Here is a 17,664-nt window from a genome sequence, read left to right on the forward strand (position 1 = left end):
GCGACCAGCTGCGCGAAGTCCTCTTGAAGCCAATCCGCTCCTTTTACATGAAGTATTCGCCTGTGTCGATCTCATCGAGAGGCAAGATGACGTCTCGAGGTCGCGCGCGAGTGACTCCGTGCCTAGGCGAGAACAACTCGTCAGCGTCTCTTGTTCACCCTTGTACAGCAGAGCGTAGAGACTCACTCCATTTGCATGTGCTCGGACATGTGATTCGAATACACATTCCAGCTGCAGTGCACGCACCGCAACAACACCCAGGCGTCCTCGTCGTCTTCGCGTAGGCCTTCGCGGATGTCCGAGCCTGGGTCAAGGGCGGGCTCTCCAGGGATGCGCCATTGAGAATCTCGAGCCGCTTCTGCTTGGGGCCAATCCCTCTCGTCCAGGACGCGCAGAGCCGGTCCGCTGGAACTCTTGCAAAGCTCGTACGCATCGTTGATGGGTCGGCTATGCATGATCTGCGAAAAGTGTCAACGAGGCCGAACACGGATGGCGTTCAGCAGCTGGTACCACTCACCGCCTGCTGCCACTGCATGACACGCTTGTTGCCTGGCGTGCTGCAATCCCCACAGGTAAACCAAGCTCCGAGCGCATCCAATTCCGCCGCGGTAGCTTTTTCAGGATCCAGTCCAGCGAGCGAGACGATCTTTCGCGCTGCGTCGTGGGTGAGGTGGTCGAAGCTAACCCGTTCGCCGTTCCGATTCCAAGGCGTCTCTTGCAGGATTCTGACCATGTCGTCGCGCTCTTCTGAATCATCGAGGTCATCCGCGCTGTAGGTGCCGGGCGTAACGAGGATGCGAGGATAGCCGATGCCCGGTTGTTTGCCGTCAGGATTTGTACATGTGAAGAATGTCGTAGCGAGAGGTAGGTCATCCGCGGCTGTGGTACGTCCGAGGGCCTCCGACATTATAGTGACGAGCTCCTTGTCCTTGGCGGCTCGCCACTGGTCGACGATGCGCTGGAATCCGAGAGTCGGAGAACACGCGTCCTTGATGTGCATAATCCAGATTCCACGAATGATAGGGAGTTCGCGTTCGTAGTTCTTGTACGGTAGAAGCGCGATAACGTCGCATACAGGGGGATACACGCCGTTGGGTGGCATGTGCGCAATGGCCTCGTCCCAGTATTCTTGCACAGGCTCATATTGCCTGGTCAGGGACCACATCCGCCGATTCTCGAACCGCTCGGTCTGCTTCCGTTTGCAGAATTGCACCATCTTTGCATGGACAGCGGCTAGGTCTGATGGGGGCTCAACAGGGAGAACAAGGCAGGCTTTGAAATCCGACACACCATCATCACACAAGTCTTCAATCCCTTTGAGCAGGGGGTGGTCGTAGACGTCATCACAGACATACTCTTCCAAATCAGATTCGTCCAGTATGTCGAATATCCTGCGGACCTGTTTGGTGAGTTTCAACGCACTCAGAGCCTACAACGAACCCATTGATCCGTTCTTGGCGTAATTTTGCCTTCCTGAGGAGGGCGATGTCCCCAAGCAGGGTAAACTACGTCGAATGAGCATCGTTCATCACGTCAAAGGAGTAACATATAATACTCACATTCTCCCTTTCCTTTTGAGAAATCCGGAGTTCCATTGTCCAGATCTGGAATGCGTCGGGTCGGTCGATCACCGACAGGTATTCGGCGTTGTATCGTTTGAGATCGTCTGTTAGCATATACCAATCATCTAGGTGATGTTCAATCTCAAGCTCGACTTCATGAGTCAAATGCTTACCCTCTATCATATCCTTGGGAAGCGCGTGCTTTACCTCGGCTATCTGCAGTACGGGGGTCTGTTTGCCTGCGTGGATACGCGTAAACCTAGGGTTTGTTGAGATCTTGTACATGGTCGAAGGCGAGCTAAGCGAACGTACAATCGTGGCTTCCGCAAACAGTTTGTGCAACAGCGAAGCTTTAGGTGCCAGACATGAGATATGCGGTTCCGCGGTTTGACTCGTCGCGTATTGCAGAACTGCGTCAATCATAGTCGTCAGTCATATAATACATTACCGTCGACGGTACATGGCGACACGCACGTAACACCTCTCCCCGAACATCATGTCGGTGAACTCCACCAGATAGCCCTCGGGCACGCGTTCCACATAAGGCAGTCGTTGGAGAGACTGTCTCCAGATAAGAGCATAGGATTTATTCAATAGAAGTGCGCGCGTCGCTCGGGAGGCTCGCGCCAGGTTCAGCAGTTCGCGAGGATGTCATCGCAAAAAAGTGGGAATGCTGGAATGAACAGGCTGCTACGATCAGTCATTCCCATTTTGAATGGCTTGGCTGAGTGCGGTAAAACCTGACTAGATCTAAATCATCATGGAAGCGTAACTTTGATCGAGATGAGGGTGGCAGCGCATGGTCAGGTCGAAGTGATAATGGCAGCACATGGTTGGTGCGAAAATGCGAAAGTCGTCATCGGGCAACGGTAGCTTCGACGAGCTGAGTATTGTCGACTCAAACTTGAGCAGTCTCAAAATGGTGAGTGTCGGCTCATGCGCTGTCAATCTGGCCGTGGAGCAGAAATGCGCACATTCAGAGGTAGACCAGTCTCCTACACATAAAAGATATAGTCATTAAAACCAGACGTCGCGGGCTTAGGTAGCATCTGAGCGCAAGTTACTATGTACCTGAAGTGGTAAGGCTGCTGTCGGCAATGGAACTTGAGTGTGACACTACCAATCGACAAACTGTAACCTCGTCTTCGATAAGCATCGAAGCTCACATATGACACTGCCCACACTACAAGCCGAAGGGCTGATGAGTGCACGAGAAGCGGCCAGAGTATATATATAACAAACTGTGTGGCGACAATACGTAGCTATATGCGTGCCCGCGCTGGCTGTACCAAGCGAGAAACATGCCTACAGAAGATACGCCGCTCCTCCACGACCTCGTCCTTCAGCGATCCATACCTGCCCTGGCACAAGCAAACCCGGATCAGGCGAATTGCCCCGCCAGGGATACACCAGTCTTTTCCGCTGACGCGCAAGCCCGCAATGCTGCGCTATCCAAGGTGAGCTCGGTATTCACCGAGCGCGCGAGGCGCCTGTGCGAGGCCGGCGAGTCCGATGAGACCCTCGAATATTGCTAGTGCGTAGTCGGGCTCGAGAGAATCGCACTGACGTTGGCGTTCTGGAGGTGCTCTGACCCCGTCCTTGCTTGACTACGCGATTGACTGTGCTTGTCAACGGCGGCGCCCAAGGCAGCAAGGCGCAGATTAGGGCACTATACTCGCGCAGGTTCCGGGGGACACACTTATTGCATGAGAGAAGCGTGCGTAAAGACGGGCATTATATGGGTTGTGCGGCACGTTCCTGACAAGGGTGCAGAGCTCGTTGAAATCAGCGGCCTCGGGCTTGCGTTCCTTCTCGTTCCCGGGCTCTTCGAGCTCGAGACCACTCTTGATCACAGAGACAAACTTGCACCCCTCAAGCTCCTCGTGCTGAGTGATGGTGTACTCGTTGACGGAGCCCGAAAGCCCTTCTTGAGGAATTCGAGGAAGGGGGAGTCGCGGACGGCAGTGAGGGACTCGACGGTGGGGTAGGAGAGTGACTACTGGACCTCCGATGCGCGGGCAGTGTAGTCTGTGAGGTTCGAGTGAGCATTGAGAGGCGAGAACATGAAAGAACCTACTCTCGAGCGAGGTTCACTCATCGAGGGACTTGTTCGAGAAGCAGCGCAGGAACTCGGCGAGTTTGGTGCGGTCCTGGGCATCCTCATGGATACCGAGCTTGAGGTTGTTGCCGAATGCCTCACCGAAGTTGGCGAAGTCGTTTTTGTCCTTGGTGATGTCGGAAAAGACCTCCTAGCACGTTACGATGTTCTTGCGGATGGCCTTGATGATTTTGTTCGGCTGGGGGGTCTCACAAGAGATGGTGAGCGAGAGGTCCTCGGGATTGACGATGCCCTTGACGAAGTCGAGATACTCGGGGATGAGGCCCTCGCACTCGCCTAAACGTAGGACTTGATGCTGTAGCGCTCTTTCTTGGCTTCGAAGAGAACGTTTGGAGGTGAGCTGAAAGACGGATGAACGACGCGCATCGGCGCGAAGGGAGAGCACACCTACCGCTCGGGGATGATAGAGACGATGACCTCGAACTCCAGCTGACCTTTGACGGACAAGTGCTTGACGCCAAGGTGCTCCTCCCAGCCGTTCGTCAAGCCCTTGTAGAAGGCGGCGCATTCCTCCCGGGTGATTTCCTGCGGGTTGCGCGCGTCCCCGTCCCTTAATGAACTTTTAGCCACGACTCACTAGTTTTCCTCCTCACTCCCCCTACCAGCTCCCACTCACCTGCAGCGTATTCAAACACCTCCGCATATCCCCCGCGCCACCACCACTAGCGCGCTCAAGGCCTACAAGTCCGCGGGCAGGGCCTCGAGCTCGCAGATCTGGCGCAGCCGCTTCGCGATGTGCGCGTCCATGAGGCGCTGAAGGCGGACGGAGAGCGCTTGCGGGCGGAGCTTGGCGAGCGCGGACGCGTTGGGGTCATTGCAGCTGCAGATGATGGGGCGGAGGATGGGGCGGGCGGTCTTGGGGTCGCGCTTTTGGCCGGGGCGGCCTGGGGGTGGGGCAGCCTGGGGGTGGGGCGTAAGTTGGGTAGGGAGGGGCGAGAGGCAGGGAAGAAGGGACGCACGTTTCTAGGAGGCTCATCCTTTGTGAGTCGAACAAGCTTGTGGATGAAGGAGCTTGACTGAACAAGACGCCGTCAGCTCTCCAGATATTGCAAAGGAAAAGACATCAGCCAACATTGTCTGCGCCAATCGCCCCGCGCCTCCACCTCCTCCTTCGCCTTGCCCGCCGCATCGCGCAGACGGTCCTTCAGCGGCTCGCTCGCAAGCGGCCCGTGCTTGTCCCCGCTCAGGATCTGCGGCTCCGCGCCCACCGCGAGCGACCCGTTCTCCTAGTCGATGATGAAGTCCGTGCCCGTCACGCGCATCGCCGCGCTCGACTCCGCGCGGCGCATCCTCCCAGTCTCGCTCCACACCGCGCCAGCGTACGCGCCGCCCGTGCCCAGGCCCGCGTTGCGGAAGACCTCAGCGCGCTTCGAGATGTCGAACGCGAGACCGTCGGCCTAGATGAGCAGCCCGCGGACCTGCGCGGCGAGCGTGCGCTCGAGCGCGTCGCGGAAGCGCATGATGACGACTGGCTTGAAGACGTTGAAGAGGACGGTGTGATTCGAGTCGCGGACGTCGATCTGGACGTCCTCATCGACGTGCACCTCAACGTTCTCGATGATGTGGAAGCCCTTGTGCGCCTCGCGCGCTTCCTGCTGGTTCGAGGGGATCATGCGCACGCGCGGGTCGACGTTGATGCCCTTCGGTGGTAGGGTAATGCCTATGAGGCCGGAGAACTCGCTGGGGCCGAGGGAGACGTCCTTGGCGCGCGAACAAAAGGAGATGTCCTTGAAGGCGAACTGGAGCGCCTGCATGCGGATGTGCGTGAGCGTGCCGACGGTGGTGGTGGCCGACTTCTCGTTGAGGGACATGTCCACGTCCGTGATGTTACGAATGAAGATGTGCGCGGGCTGGATGCTGAGGCCCAAAATGTCAAGGTTCTTGAGGACGAACTCGAGGTCGTCATCCTTGTACTCGGTGTTGGACTTCTCGACCTATTCTTCTTGTCCTTCTTCTTCTTCTCCTCATCGCCCTGGACCTCCTGCAATGATATGTCAGCGATCATCGACGAGCGTCGAAGAACAAAGTCCAAACCTTCTCGACCCCCTTTGTGACAACGAGCTTGATTGGGTAGGAAATGGATTCTGTGTGGTTCTTCATGATCTCTTGGATGCGCTTCTCCTCACGTCTGTTGACATGATGGATGGGAAGGAGACGAGGGGTGGCGGGAGGTTGAGGTGGGGAAAGGAGGGGAAAGGCCTTGAGCGTTGAGTTTGCGAGCAACTGGTTGCTGGCCGGAGGGACCGCAGCTCATTACCCGATGTGCAAGCGGAGCGAATGAGGGGGAGAGGAGGCGAAGCGACGCAATGTGGGAGCCCAGGTGCGCATATTGCAGTTGCCGGCCTTGATCTCGCTGAGCACGTCGGTGCTGAATTATTGTAGGCCTGCTCCACTGTTGTGAGCTGTCCCTCGCTGCCAAATGTTGCTAAGGACGACAAGACAGCCAGTTTGTGGCTACTGGATGGCGCAGGGAGATCCTGGGGGGAGGGGGTTGAACTGTTCGACCTCCAATGGGTACCTAACATCTCTCATTAGCGAACGGATATATGATCGGATGGATGGCTTTCAGAGATCTGTCGGTGCTCGCTGAGGAGGAGTCTGTACTTCATCTGCAAGGGGCGCTGCTGCGAATGCCCAGTGCAAGGAGCTCTCAAACGCGTGCCCCTTGGCAGAAGAAGTACAGCCCCATCGTAGGGCGCACCCAATGACTTCTGACAGCCATACAAAGCAGAAGTGTAATTTCAGAGAACATACCTTGCTGTGCTGCGCGCGGTCAACAGTCAAATAGCAATGAACGGAGGAGGTGAACAAGGTGGGAGGCAACGTATCGACTCGAAAGAATCGATGCGCGTTTGTGACATGCGTTACATCTTCAAGTTCAAATCTCGAGAGCAAAAAATCGGTCATTACACCAGGCTCCTCAATGATGTGCTATACAACAGAGAAACCACTGGTTCATTACAGGTATTCAAAAGAATCGATATCATCATCGGAATCCTCCTCATCCTCCTCTTCGGACCCATCTGCCTCCTCGTCATCGTCGGCGAGATCCTCCTCGTCCTCATCAGCGCTCGGCAGTGGGTGAACTTCATCCGTGTCCTCATAGGGAATTCCGCTATCGTCGATAGATGAATACCTGAATGTGCTTGAGGTGCCGAGGTGCCCGATACCGCCACCATAGTGTCGCACGAGCATGTCCCGGTCAGCGAAGCTGTGGATACATCAGGGAAGTACATCGTGAGGTGAGAGTGAGCTCACATGTTCACGTAGAAGCTCGTCCAGTCATCTACATCTGTCCCTCGTCGAGCATATGACGGGCCTTCACGTAGTAGCTCACTCGTCCTTCCATCTACAAAAGAAGGTACGAGATGAGATGCGCGGAGGACAAGTGCGGGGTCGAGGAAGCCGAAGGCGTAGTCGTCTGAAGATGGAACGTAGCCGACCTTGGGCAGTCTTGCGTGTATATGCCCGTATTGATGGTCTGGGACTATACCTAGCCAGCGCACCCAGAGAAATTCCATTTCTCGTGGCTTCGGCCCGCTTCGCGAGTGCTGTCCGATGTGCGCGACATCGGCACGGAACACGCCCAGGACTTGGGCATACCAGTATGGATGGGCGGAGGTGTCCTCAATAGCCTCCGGGGATCGTAGCATGACAAATGTGCGGCGCGTCGCGCTAGTGGTGTCGTAGTTGCGCCTCACATCGTAGGTCGTGTAGTTGACCCGGAGGACCTGGGAGGCGTACATCCGCCAATTGACAAGTCGGATACTGTTGAGCTCATCGGGCGTGAAGTCGTGGTCATCGCCGTCGAATGTGCGCCCCAGAAGCCGACCCAAAAGATGATCTTGCAGCTTTGGGATGAAGTCCCTCTGAGGGATGCGAGGCGGGTTAGTCACGAAGCAGCGGCACGTTGAGATGGACTGACAGTACAAGCAGGATCATCCTGATTCTCCTCTACAAATCGGAATATGTCGATAGGGTGGTTACGAGTACTGGCAATGACATGATGGTGGTCGTATGTGGCCTTTGCCAGCTCCCCCATCTCCTTCTTTTCCTCGCGGAAAACCGTCGACCGAGCGCGCTTCTTCGCAATCTGCTTGATGGCGTCGCGCTTGTTCGTGGTGGAGTAGTACCTCTTCACGGCGCAGTGGGCTGTTTCGCCCTGGGTGTTGTTAGAATAGAGAAGGCGAAGCGGCCAGGGGTGCGTACCAGTTGTGTTGAGTACGAGTCGGTGGTCCCAAAGCGGCGTATCGTCTGAACGTAGTCACCGAGGGAATGGAATTTGTATGTATTCAGGTTGAGGGTGCGCGGCCGGGCTTTCCCTTTGGCAGGCTTTGGTGCGGCTATTGGTGGTGTAGCGACCAACGGCTGGGTGCGAAGAAGCAGCTCAGGAATGATAGCCGGCTCTGCGATGGGACCAGCACCCGCAGACGCGTCGGGAATGGGAACGGGAACTGTAGTTGCGCCCGACGATGTAGCTGTCTTCCTGGCTTCACGCCGTACGCGCGCATCAACTTCACGTGGTAGTTCGACGGTATTGAACGCGGGGCACGTTTGATCCCTAAAGCGCCGCATAACCCTGCCATAATCTTTGGTGAGTACATCCAAGAAGTCCAGAGTCTGGTCGGTGTGCATGCGTAGCTTCGCGTAGCCGTGCCATTCAGCCGTTCGATAGAGTAGCGTGAGAATTTCGCCATCGTGCGGATCTGGAAGAAGGCCCTCGAAAGCGGCGATACAGCACTACCAGATGTGCTCAGTGTCGAAGTTAAGAAGCGCTTGAAGAGCGCGAAGATATGCAACTCACCTGGAGGATATCCTCAAAGTCCCTTGCTGCGAGCTTCTTCATTTCCGAGACGTTGTCTTTGCCGCAGAAACCACGTATCGTCCCGCGACCAAACGTGTCTATGAGGCGGAAGCTAGACAGCATGCTTAGTCCCTACATTGCGTTCATATCCCAAGGCATACGCACCGCTCGTTGAATTCATCGACGAGACCACCTCTTGGATCAGCGGCCCATAGAATTCGTATGAGGTGAGTGAGTGTCGCCTTCCACACCCCCAATTCAACTTCGTGTAACAGGTCAACGACGAGCATCTTGGCGGGCTCGAAATTATGGTCTGCGCCTAGGCGATGCACAAATGCGTTCTGTTAGAGTAGGTCAGTGCAAAGACCAATGATTGGATACACCAAAACATACGACGGTCGGCACCGAGGATGACTCCTTCAAGAGATCATCTACATGAGTCCCACCTATAGGCTTCCCCCGTTTGTAAATCCAGCTGCGTGCCTGTTGTACTTTCCGAGATAGATAGGCGCGAACACGCTCCGTACGGGTAGTGGTATCTTGAGGAGTGCCCAGACGGTCGAGTTGTGATTTCTCGACAAGGCAGCGAGGGCAAGGGCAGAGACCACCATCGCGGATCGTGCCAAGCAACACCCTGAAAGACAGTAAGATGTCGTACGAGGGGAGACAATAGAGCTCACTTTTCTGGGTAATCCGCCGAGTAAGTGAAGATGCGGGGATAGATACGGCGCTCGACGCCATCGACGCAGCGAACAACGACACCGTACTTGTATGCTTGTAGAAACTCTTCATCGAGTAGGAACTTCCAGACGGCATGCATGAGCTCGCGGCGGCAGTGCGTAGTGATGTCCTTGTGCTGCGTCGCCCACTTCGCATGATTTTCAGCAGCGAACGAGTTGAAATCAGGCGGCAGCTGGGGACTCGTGTGAATGTCAGGTACCAGGACATTGGGAGACGCGACTGACCGAAGGGACATAGGCCAGGTGGTGCAGGGCGTCCGAGTTGGGAATGGCACGTATGTACTTCGACAGGTTGCCGAGCATCATGTAGATTGGCCACACCTTGGCGGTGCCGAAGTTCGTCAGGTGAGCAGCATCTGATGCGAACATGACCGCTGCGACAGTGCGCTCGAGCTTGCAGTCTGGGTTGTCGGGTGGAGGGAGAGAGCGCAGGCGTACTTCATCGTGCGCTTCTAAGAATGCAGGCGAGGTGTAGATCTCGCCGTGGACTCGTTGGTGAAGGTCTGTCCCATCTTTGCTCTGCACTTCGTGGTGCAGCTCGAAAGGGGAGTAATGGAGTAGATGAGCGAGGTCGTCCTGGAAAGCTGCCTTGATGAGTGAGGTGAGGTTGGTGTGTACGAGACCGGGAATGATATATTGGGAGGGTTTTTCGCTTGCAATTCCTGACGGAACCTCGATAGTGACCGAGTCCGTCTTGAAGCTCTTGAGCCACGGCATGCTATCGGCATCCGCCTCCCGCACTGCACGATCAGCTCTCGCATTTTCGACGTGAGCATCGAAGCCGATCAAGTCCTCGCGCACAAAGTCGTCGGTGAGTATGACGTTGCGAACGAGAGACGTCGCCTCGGCTTCGCTCTTCACGGTCTGTCCATTATTGAGCCACTTCATTAGACGGTAGACAGTCAGCGACTTGAAGGGCCAAGGTGCGGACTGTCCAGATGAGGCGGTATGATCAATAGGGACGTGGGTGGGGATGGGCTTTGGGGTGAGGTCGTCAGCGGTGAGGAACTGGTCGGCGTCGTACGATGGGCGATGCCAGTATTGTCGGAATAGGTTGAACGAGTTGAGGGCAGATAGGAGCACGTCTCTGACGATGAGGCGTACACGCGGAAGTCTGCGAGGCTCGTCCGTAACAGCCGTGGTGGCTTCGGGAAGTCTATCGCGATACTGTGCCGGCACACGATGAGACCTTGAGGGACGTCCAGTGGCGGTTACGTGCGGCGCAGGCGCAGCATGGTCATTGCGGGGTAGAGGGGGAGGAGAGATGGGGTCCTCCATCGCGACATCTCGGTCTGGGCCTATCTGCGTGGCGCTATCGATTGGACTGGTGCCGAGGGAGGAAGCGCTGATCTCTGCTGAAGGCTCGGGCTGCAACTATGTCAGGATTGAGAACAAGGTATGTAAAGAATGACTTACTTGTGCAAGTCGCTGCCTCCGCCTGTCATTGATCACTGCTTGCTCAGCTTGAACGCGCGTTGCGCGCCGCGACTGCTGTCGAGCAGCTTCAGCTTGATGAAGAGTGCAGCTCCTCCGATGGAGTGTGAGACCTCGGCTACTGGATATCTTGCTAGTGCAGCCTTCCACACAGGAGTACGCCTGGCGAGGCATGGAAAGCTGCAATGCGAGATACTTGTTGGGCGATGGCCTGGCGTCGTCGAGAAGTGTGATATAGACAAAGATTCCAAGGACTATGCAGAAAGCATATAGTGCGCGTGTGAGCCGTTTATGCACAGACCGCGAAGGACGTATAGGGGCCATGGAGGTGACGCCCGGTCGATCTCCCGTTGCACACGATGAACGTCGCGTTGAAAGAAGGATTTCCAAGCGCGGGAGGCCCAATGCTAAGGGGCCTGAATAGCTGAGGCGCGATATGCTCCTAATCAGGCAGCGGGGAACTCAAGCTCGAAGGAGATGGCGTATATATACTTTTCGGTCAACAGTGGTTCTTGTCAAGGGACGGAGCGGGCGGCGGGCGGGCGTGACCGTGTCAGTCACATGTTTGATTGTGCTTGTTTGATCACCACATCGTACTTCTCGCATCCACCACGTTCATTCACCAACCAGTTGCATGTGCTACAACTAATGCATGCTCAAGGTCAGTACTCGCGCCTGCTAGGTCTTACCGTTCATTGATGCCCTCTTCCCTCAACAAGTGGTAATCTGAGCAATGAAGGCCCGGTCGCCAACCCTGCACGGAATTGAAATGCGCACCTTTTTGCTGTGCTACGCCTCGCGGCTCCCTGGTTGCTGCCCAGCTCGCCATTGCTGCGCAAGTCCGAGTGCTCCGGGCGGAGCTCGAAATTTTGTATTATAAGGACGGGTTTTTGAAGCGGGACCGCCAACCTATCCTCCCCTTTGCCACGTCGTGCCTTTCGTCTCTCTGATATGACTGAGGAGAATCAGGATCAGGCTCAAGTTGCAGCTAACGCGCGCCTGAAGCGGCAGCGCGATGCGCTCCAAGAGAAACTAGACAAGATACAGCGCAAGAAGGATGCTACCCTCACGTGCGTACTTACTTATCAGCCGCGCCCACTTACTCAATATAGTGCCAGTGCGTTCACGACCGCCGCGCGAGGATTAAGGAAGGTCGTCAGTGCTTTTGTCAGCGCCTCCGACCTTCAGGATGAGATGGACCGTCGGGATGAGTTTGGGGATCTCACAAAGGATCCTTCTGACCAGCGTCGGTACGTCGCATAGACTCGGAACTTTCACCCCACTGATATACCTTAGGGCGGACCGCAACCGGGACAGCTACCGCATCATGTACACGCTGCTTGGAGAGCACCTCCGCTCTGTCATGATCGACCCCGAGGCCGACATGACGGTTTTTTGGGCCAGTGTACGCAAGACCTTTTGTGCTTTCCTCCTCTTCTCATCTGTTGCAGGTCTGGAACGTCAGTGGTGTCGCGCGCTCTGAGGACAACGGCAGGGTCCGGCGCTGCCTTGCGTCCTGGCTGAATGAAGCGCCGTACAACGTCCGCCCGCTTTTGCGCGGGAACAACCGCGAGAATCGCGGTATCGGTCACAACGATGTCGGCGCTTATGTCGTCTCTATCAAGACGAAGTGGTCCGAACCTGAGTGCGTACTCCTTTGCCTCGTCGCTTCCTATACTGACTTTCTCCATGATCCAGTGTTCGTGCACTTATACGTGCAGGGGACCCTACACATCGCAAGCGTGGTGGTTTCTGGTTTTCGTGCCTATACGGTAAGAATCGAGGCGACCCGGAGGACCTCGAGAAGGGCTTCCTACGTGGGTCTTTACTCGTCAAGGTATGCCTCGTATCTTAGCGCGTTGTGCGTGCGCTCATATATTTTCAGACGTTCTGCGCGATTTTCATAGCTGATCTCTCGACGGATGATGTCGATGACAACTCTGGCGACGACGAGCCAAATGCCAAGCGTGCAAAGATCGAGCATACAACTAAGCAGAACATTTCGAAGCTCCTCAAGATGGATAATAAGGCGACGCCGCGATCAATCGCGTACTCTGCGGTTCTGGTCAGTTCTGTCCCTCGCTTTTCTTCATGTGAATGCTGACGGCTTGAGCAGCTGCACTTCAATCTCACCGACGCGAAAACCTGGTCCGACACTTACCAAGGCGTCAACTACCCCGAATTCTATAATTTCATTGTGGACTACTTTGAGAACAACGACACAAACACGCCGCTCGGGCGCCTTGCACAGGGTGAAGCGGACGCGACGCTGCTATGGTTTTCCCAGTAAGTCTTTGTATCTCCCTCCCGTATTTTGTTGCTAACGCTTTGCGCAGGCAGGCGTTCCCGACCGATACGGACACGGCAATCGAGGTTGGGCAGGCGTGGAGCGAGCTTGGGGCACAACGCGCGAAGAAGCTCGCCGACGCAGAGGAGGCTAGGATGGCACGAAGCTCATCGAGCGCGTCGGGTAGTTAGATATCAATGCTATCCCAATGAATCCGTAGCTCCGCTCTACGTATGACTGGCTCAAATTGCATTTGCTTGTCCCTAACCTGACGTGTGAGCTCTGACTGGCTATGAAAGTGCGTTGGCTAGCAAGGACGACCATACGACCGGTGATCGGCCATCGTCAATTTTGTTAGATCTTAATTGTCGGTGAAGGCAGATTCGGTAGCGACTGACCGCCCGCGAGTTGCCTGCAGAAGCATGGTATCAACCATCCATTTAGGGACCAGCTGACCATACATAATTACCTCGGGGCTGATGGTCAGACCAGGCGAAGTCGGCAACGCCTGGTCACGACCGAGGACTTGTACTGTACGTGGGGAAAGCGCAAAGGGAGAAATCAAGTCGGCCTGACACCTAAGGAATGGTGTCGTATCACTAGTAGTCATCTTTCAGTCTGCCATCGATCAGGCCATCAAGGCCGAACAGCGGTACGAGAAGTAGCAGCCACAACATACTGAATTGACCAACGGTGCCTCAGATTTCTACATAGTATTGACTCTCGTCAAAACTATAGCACTATACAGCGATTGGCGCGACGGGGAGTCGCTGACCATGCATGGCCAGTGAGGCTACCAGTTTGGCTGCGAATTATACCGTTGGTAGCGATTGGCTGCCATGGTTGAGTTTGGCCATGCTTGGCCGTACTCTCCACTTTTTTGCGATGCCGTAGATGCGAGATAACCTGGTTCAAGCTGAGTTGATGTATTCCGACGCAAGCAAGGTTATGCAAAAACCTCGTATATAATATCCAGCGGCATGTTCCGCAAAATCCCTCCTTGCTCAACGTCTTCGCTACTGCGAATGTGGCGTCGTTTGACGCGTTTCTTGGGCGGGGCTGCCAGTGGTGGCGACGGAGGCGGAGGGGCAGGTTGCCCCTTCAGCCTTGCGCTGCGGCGAGACGGACCATTTGAAGGCATGATTTATTCGGCCTGTGAGTGTCGACGGAGAGCACCGTGGTGAGAGCGACGGGGAAGGGAAGCGCCCAGAGCGGAACCAGAATTAAATGATTCGGTGCACGTGTCGCTGGTCGGCACATGCCGAGGGTGCACCCACAAAGCTCTGGGTCGTGATTCCACAGCCTCAGCGGTGAAGCTCTGTCAGGTAGGATGTGAGAGAAGCATAAAACTTTGTATTGTGCATGAGCGATGCGAATTGCGCTCTTTTTTGGCCGCTGAAGGGATGCAATGCACAGAAATAGAGCGGGAAACATGGGTCGGTGGCGTAGTTGGTTATCGCATCTGTCTAACACACAGAAGGTCCTCAGTTCGATCCTGGGCCGACTCATCGTTTTGTCGTGATACGACAGCATTCTTTGCTGCCGAGCTTCAGACTCGAAAGGAACTGAACTGCAAATCTCATAGCGCGACTTGGGGCGAGCACGTAGATGTCACACAAAGAACTCATACATATCGATGTCCAAAACAGTCGCAAGAGTCGCCAGATACAATGCGCACCAGTCCCAACAATCTGATAGTCCGTCATGAATCACCCTACGCCTCAAAGGCACGGTGTAATGCGTGCTCCAAGGTTGACTTCGTCTAGTCCTTCTCCTTGGACGTGCCGTCAAAAAGGCCGGTCGACATAGGAGCAGCGGGTGACGAAAATGGGCACTCGAGGTCAAGCTTCGACATGATCGATGGAGCAGGGCTGCCCAGCACGGTCCCAGACATGCGGCGCGGAGGCGCTGCCTGCATGTTAGCGGCACTCTTGCCGCCGGAGGCGCTACTCGAGCGACCTGCAGTACCCCTTGGATCGGACGCATTTGTGCCGCTCCTCGAGCACGAAGGTCCGTCCTCGTCCATGGCGTCGTGGATGTCCCCAACTGACGCATCTTGCTCCATGTCAACGTTCATCTGATCCTCGATCGTCGCTTGCTCGAGATCGTTCGGGTCCGGCTCGTCGTCGTCGGGAAGGTCCTTCACGCGCAATCGTGGCGCATGCAGGATGGTGAGAGTGTGCTGCTCCCGACCCACATTGGAAGGACTAGAGGGACGTATCGACATGTTTAACTGCTCGACGGGAGTGGGAGATGCGGAACGAAGGGAGTCAGTGAAGGTAGGCTGGAACTTGTGAAAGAATGAGGAGTTTGCCAGCGGGGGGAGGCCTTATATCTGCGCAAAAGGCATTGCGGCGCGTGGGATCCATTGTTCTGTTCTAAGGATGAGTGAGATACGTCAAGGCACTTGTCGACTAGACTGGCGACAACACCGTCTTTCCTGCCCAAAGCGGCGAGTCCTTTCTTCCCAAATCCGTACGTCTTGAGCCGTGGCACACAAGATCCCATACAGCTGTGTCTAGAGACTAGGGACTCGCTACACGAAGTGGGAGGCAGTGCAGCCAACTGAACCCGAAGGACCTGGGCTTGACATGACGGTCGAGATCAAGTTTGTCCCGGCTGATGCCGAAATGCGCCGACTCGACATGTCACGGTTCGAGTACTTACTATGAGCTTGTGACAACCTGAATGATTTTATGGACTAGACGCAGCCATCTATTCTCACGAATCCCGTATTATACGAGTGGACTGCATTTTCATACACGAAATTGACCGTATTTATCGTGACTGCCATGCAGGCGCGACCTACACGGCATCACAATAAAAGGCATATGTGGCCTCAATGTAAGCTCGTAAAAGCGCCTGCACGCAAACATCTTCTTGCTGTATCTCGGCACCGGTGTTGTCCTCTGACAAAGCGTGGTCATTGTTGGAGACTGCTCGACACCCACGGGCATGGGAATGGTTCGTGGTATCGGGACGTTGATACCAAAACGACGAGTACATGCTGTCAGCGCCGGCTGAGCGTGGAAAGGAAGGGTGGCTAGACCACTCATTGATATCAGCGGCGTAATTATGCACTGGGGGGAGGTCCATTGTCCGGGGACATCGGCAGGATCTTCCGATGAGGGAGAAGAGCCGAGCAAGCGCTTGAGCATAAAGCTGGCCTTGTTCTTGAAAAGGCAGAGGAGCTTCGGAAGGCCTCATGCTCTCCCGATAAACGACTAGTCCTTGAAACGCGGGAATCACCTCAATGATGATGGTGGCATTATTTGCAACATCGGCCGGGGGTGTGGCGCCGGTCACCGTGCTGGTGGCGCGCTCGTTATTCGTTGACGCTGCCTGCGTGAGCCACTGGTCTGTCCGTGTGGTCGATCGGAGCAGACGAGGTATCGCGGGCATCGCAAAGTCGGGGACGAGACCTTCATGCCAGTGCGTGGGGTTGACCAAGCGGGAAAGTGGCAACGATTGAGGGCAGGCGATGCGGCAGCCGTCATCCGAGCTGCTCCCATCACCAGATAGAACCACCGCAAGGCCTGGAGCAGACATGGTCAATGCGGCGTAACTGGAAGAGCAGAAAGTCGAGGTGGCTACCGGCGGCGCTAGCGGACAAGAGCAGCAGCTTTTATACGCAGCGAAGGCTCGACTTTGTGCCACACAGATGTGCGCGTTGGGCCATGAGTGGATCCTTTCGACGTTATAGCACTTGCCTTTCGTTCAAAGGCGCGATCAATCGCAGGTGACTGTATCAGAAGAAGCAGCGAAAGTGTACGACGCATCAATTATGGACGAAGGTCATCCGTTCCCAACATACTGCAAAGAACGGACCTTCGAGATAGACCGCGAGAATCGGAAGGCAAGGCCTTCATGTGTCAGCATAGGTTACAGAAGGCGAAGCAGCGGTGAGGTACATGGGCGTTCAGGTCAAGGAAGCTTCGGCTGATGCCGTGCATTGCGAGGTGACTTCTTTCGAATCAGGCGACAGTCATTTCTTTTGTATTGTTCACAGATGGAGAAGGATGTTTAAGTTGTACTTTTTGAAACTTGAGACTACACCAAGAGGCAAGCTCCGTCGCGCTCCAGTCACCTCTGTACCCAGCACCGGTCCGCTACCCACGACAGCCTTTCAGGTCAATAATCTGCGCGAAGACTCAAACCGAGCTCTACCAGAGATCCCTTCGACAAACTGTATGACCATCGACGTCGTATCCGACGGCGGTCGTGAGCTCGACATTGGCAACCCATCGGACACGCTCGCAGAGGTCGGCACGAAGCTGCGCGAAGACTTTGCGAATCTCACTAGAATCACCCTTCCGTTCTTCGTGGTAGGGAAGCAGAAGCTGCAAGGACCTAAGCAAGAGAGCATCATGTTGATCGCGTTGTGGAGGCGCCTCCTGAAGGGATCCAGCTGCATCCTTGTTCTTTTGAGGCGCGCACGGCGGTGGCGAACGTGATAGATCGCGCTGCTTCGGCACGGAAAGCATTGGTGTAGGGTTGATGATCAGGTAGGGAGGCGAGGGACGGTGATCGAGGGTATTGGATGACGGTTGGCGGGCTCGAAGGTCGTGGTCGATGAGCCGTGCCTTATAAGGCGGCGGGAAATTATGCAATGGTCAATAGCGCAAGTCAGTGCCGAGCTCGAGAGGATGCCCTTTGAGCGGGTCTTTCGAACGTCGAGGTTGCCAATATGAGTTTGCAGCGTTATTGGCGGTGTTGAG

The 17,664-nt window shown here is 55.5% G+C and overlaps 9 protein-coding genes and 1 non-coding gene across 10 annotated transcripts; 3 read left to right on the top strand and 7 right to left on the bottom strand.

Moving 5' to 3' along the window:
• Positions 1-43: 43 nt before the first annotated feature.
• SCHCODRAFT_02665240 (uncharacterized protein) lies at positions 44-1,847 on the bottom strand (the record flags this gene model as incomplete). Its single annotated transcript, XM_003033125.2, has 6 exons — positions 44-122; positions 187-458; positions 518-1,391; positions 1,441-1,505; positions 1,560-1,687; positions 1,736-1,847. 6 exons carry the CDS (start codon positions 1,845-1,847, stop codon positions 44-46), a joined length of 1,530 nt encoding a protein of 509 aa, XP_003033171.1.
• A 702-nt stretch (positions 1,848-2,549) lies between these two features.
• Positions 2,550-3,329, top strand: SCHCODRAFT_02617800 (uncharacterized protein). Its single transcript, XM_050344835.1, has 2 exons — positions 2,550-3,203; positions 3,261-3,329. The coding sequence occupies exon 1, from the start codon at positions 2,864-2,866 to the stop codon at positions 3,095-3,097; it is 234 nt and encodes a 77-aa protein (XP_050200957.1). The 5' UTR covers positions 2,550-2,863; the 3' UTR covers positions 3,098-3,203; positions 3,261-3,329.
• Positions 3,224-5,781, bottom strand: SCHCODRAFT_01198647 (ribosomal protein S5 domain 2-like protein; the record flags this gene model as incomplete). Its single annotated transcript, XM_050341222.1, has 11 exons — positions 3,224-3,590; positions 3,657-3,787; positions 3,824-3,995; positions 4,073-4,231; positions 4,364-4,581; positions 4,641-4,697; positions 4,785-4,907; positions 4,938-5,048; positions 5,100-5,538; positions 5,616-5,662; positions 5,716-5,781. The coding sequence occupies 11 exons, from the start codon at positions 5,779-5,781 to the stop codon at positions 3,224-3,226; spliced, it is 1,890 nt and encodes a 629-aa protein (XP_050200958.1).
• A 1,154-nt stretch (positions 5,782-6,935) lies between these two features.
• Positions 6,936-8,256, bottom strand: SCHCODRAFT_02495166 (uncharacterized protein; the record flags this gene model as incomplete). Its single annotated transcript, XM_050343013.1, has 4 exons — positions 6,936-7,550; positions 7,607-7,843; positions 7,891-7,997; positions 8,106-8,256. The coding sequence occupies 4 exons, from the start codon at positions 8,254-8,256 to the stop codon at positions 6,936-6,938; spliced, it is 1,110 nt and encodes a 369-aa protein (XP_050200959.1).
• Positions 8,257-8,628: 372 nt separating this feature from the next.
• SCHCODRAFT_02496704 (uncharacterized protein) lies at positions 8,629-9,942 on the bottom strand (the record flags this gene model as incomplete). Its single annotated transcript, XM_003033126.2, has 4 exons — positions 8,629-8,826; positions 8,879-9,119; positions 9,166-9,398; positions 9,451-9,942. 4 exons carry the CDS (start codon positions 9,940-9,942, stop codon positions 8,629-8,631), a joined length of 1,164 nt encoding a protein of 387 aa, XP_003033172.2.
• Positions 9,943-11,267: 1,325 nt separating this feature from the next.
• Positions 11,268-13,210, top strand: SCHCODRAFT_02617806 (uncharacterized protein). Its single transcript, XM_003032505.2, has 9 exons — positions 11,268-11,320; positions 11,379-11,729; positions 11,778-11,909; positions 11,956-12,064; positions 12,111-12,304; positions 12,358-12,496; positions 12,545-12,724; positions 12,776-12,945; positions 12,996-13,210. Exons 2-9 carry the CDS (start codon positions 11,611-11,613, stop codon positions 13,135-13,137), a joined length of 1,185 nt encoding a protein of 394 aa, XP_003032551.1. The 5' UTR covers positions 11,268-11,320; positions 11,379-11,610; the 3' UTR covers positions 13,138-13,210.
• Positions 13,211-13,600: 390 nt separating this feature from the next.
• On the bottom strand, positions 13,601-14,133 carry SCHCODRAFT_02617808 (uncharacterized protein). The gene is made up of 2 exons (XM_003033127.2): positions 13,905-14,133; positions 13,601-13,852 (listed from the first exon to the last, which is right to left on the bottom strand). Exons 1-2 carry the CDS (start codon positions 14,085-14,087, stop codon positions 13,679-13,681), a joined length of 357 nt encoding a protein of 118 aa, XP_003033173.1. The 5' UTR covers positions 14,088-14,133; the 3' UTR covers positions 13,601-13,678.
• A 247-nt stretch (positions 14,134-14,380) lies between these two features.
• On the top strand, positions 14,381-14,454 carry SCHCODRAFT_t61. The gene has a single exon. It is a non-coding gene; the product is annotated as a tRNA-Val (tRNA).
• A 57-nt stretch (positions 14,455-14,511) lies between these two features.
• SCHCODRAFT_02571597 (uncharacterized protein) lies at positions 14,512-16,863 on the bottom strand. Its single transcript, XM_050343844.1, has 2 exons — positions 16,185-16,863; positions 14,512-15,153 (listed from the first exon to the last, which is right to left on the bottom strand). The coding sequence occupies exons 1-2, from the start codon at positions 16,493-16,495 to the stop codon at positions 14,709-14,711; spliced, it is 756 nt and encodes a 251-aa protein (XP_050200960.1). The 5' UTR covers positions 16,496-16,863; the 3' UTR covers positions 14,512-14,708.
• Positions 16,864-17,096: 233 nt separating this feature from the next.
• On the bottom strand, positions 17,097-17,588 carry SCHCODRAFT_02216347 (uncharacterized protein). Its single transcript, XM_003033129.3, has one exon. The coding sequence runs from the start codon at positions 17,428-17,430 to the stop codon at positions 17,110-17,112; it is 321 nt and encodes a 106-aa protein (XP_003033175.1). The 5' UTR covers positions 17,431-17,588; the 3' UTR covers positions 17,097-17,109.
• Between the last annotated feature and the right edge of the window lie 76 nt (positions 17,589-17,664).

The sequence above is a fragment of the Schizophyllum commune genome (genome assembly GCF_000143185.2).
Source record: "Schizophyllum commune H4-8 unplaced genomic scaffold SCHCOscaffold_4, whole genome shotgun sequence".
Lineage (NCBI taxonomy): Eukaryota > Fungi > Basidiomycota > Agaricomycetes > Agaricales > Schizophyllaceae > Schizophyllum > Schizophyllum commune.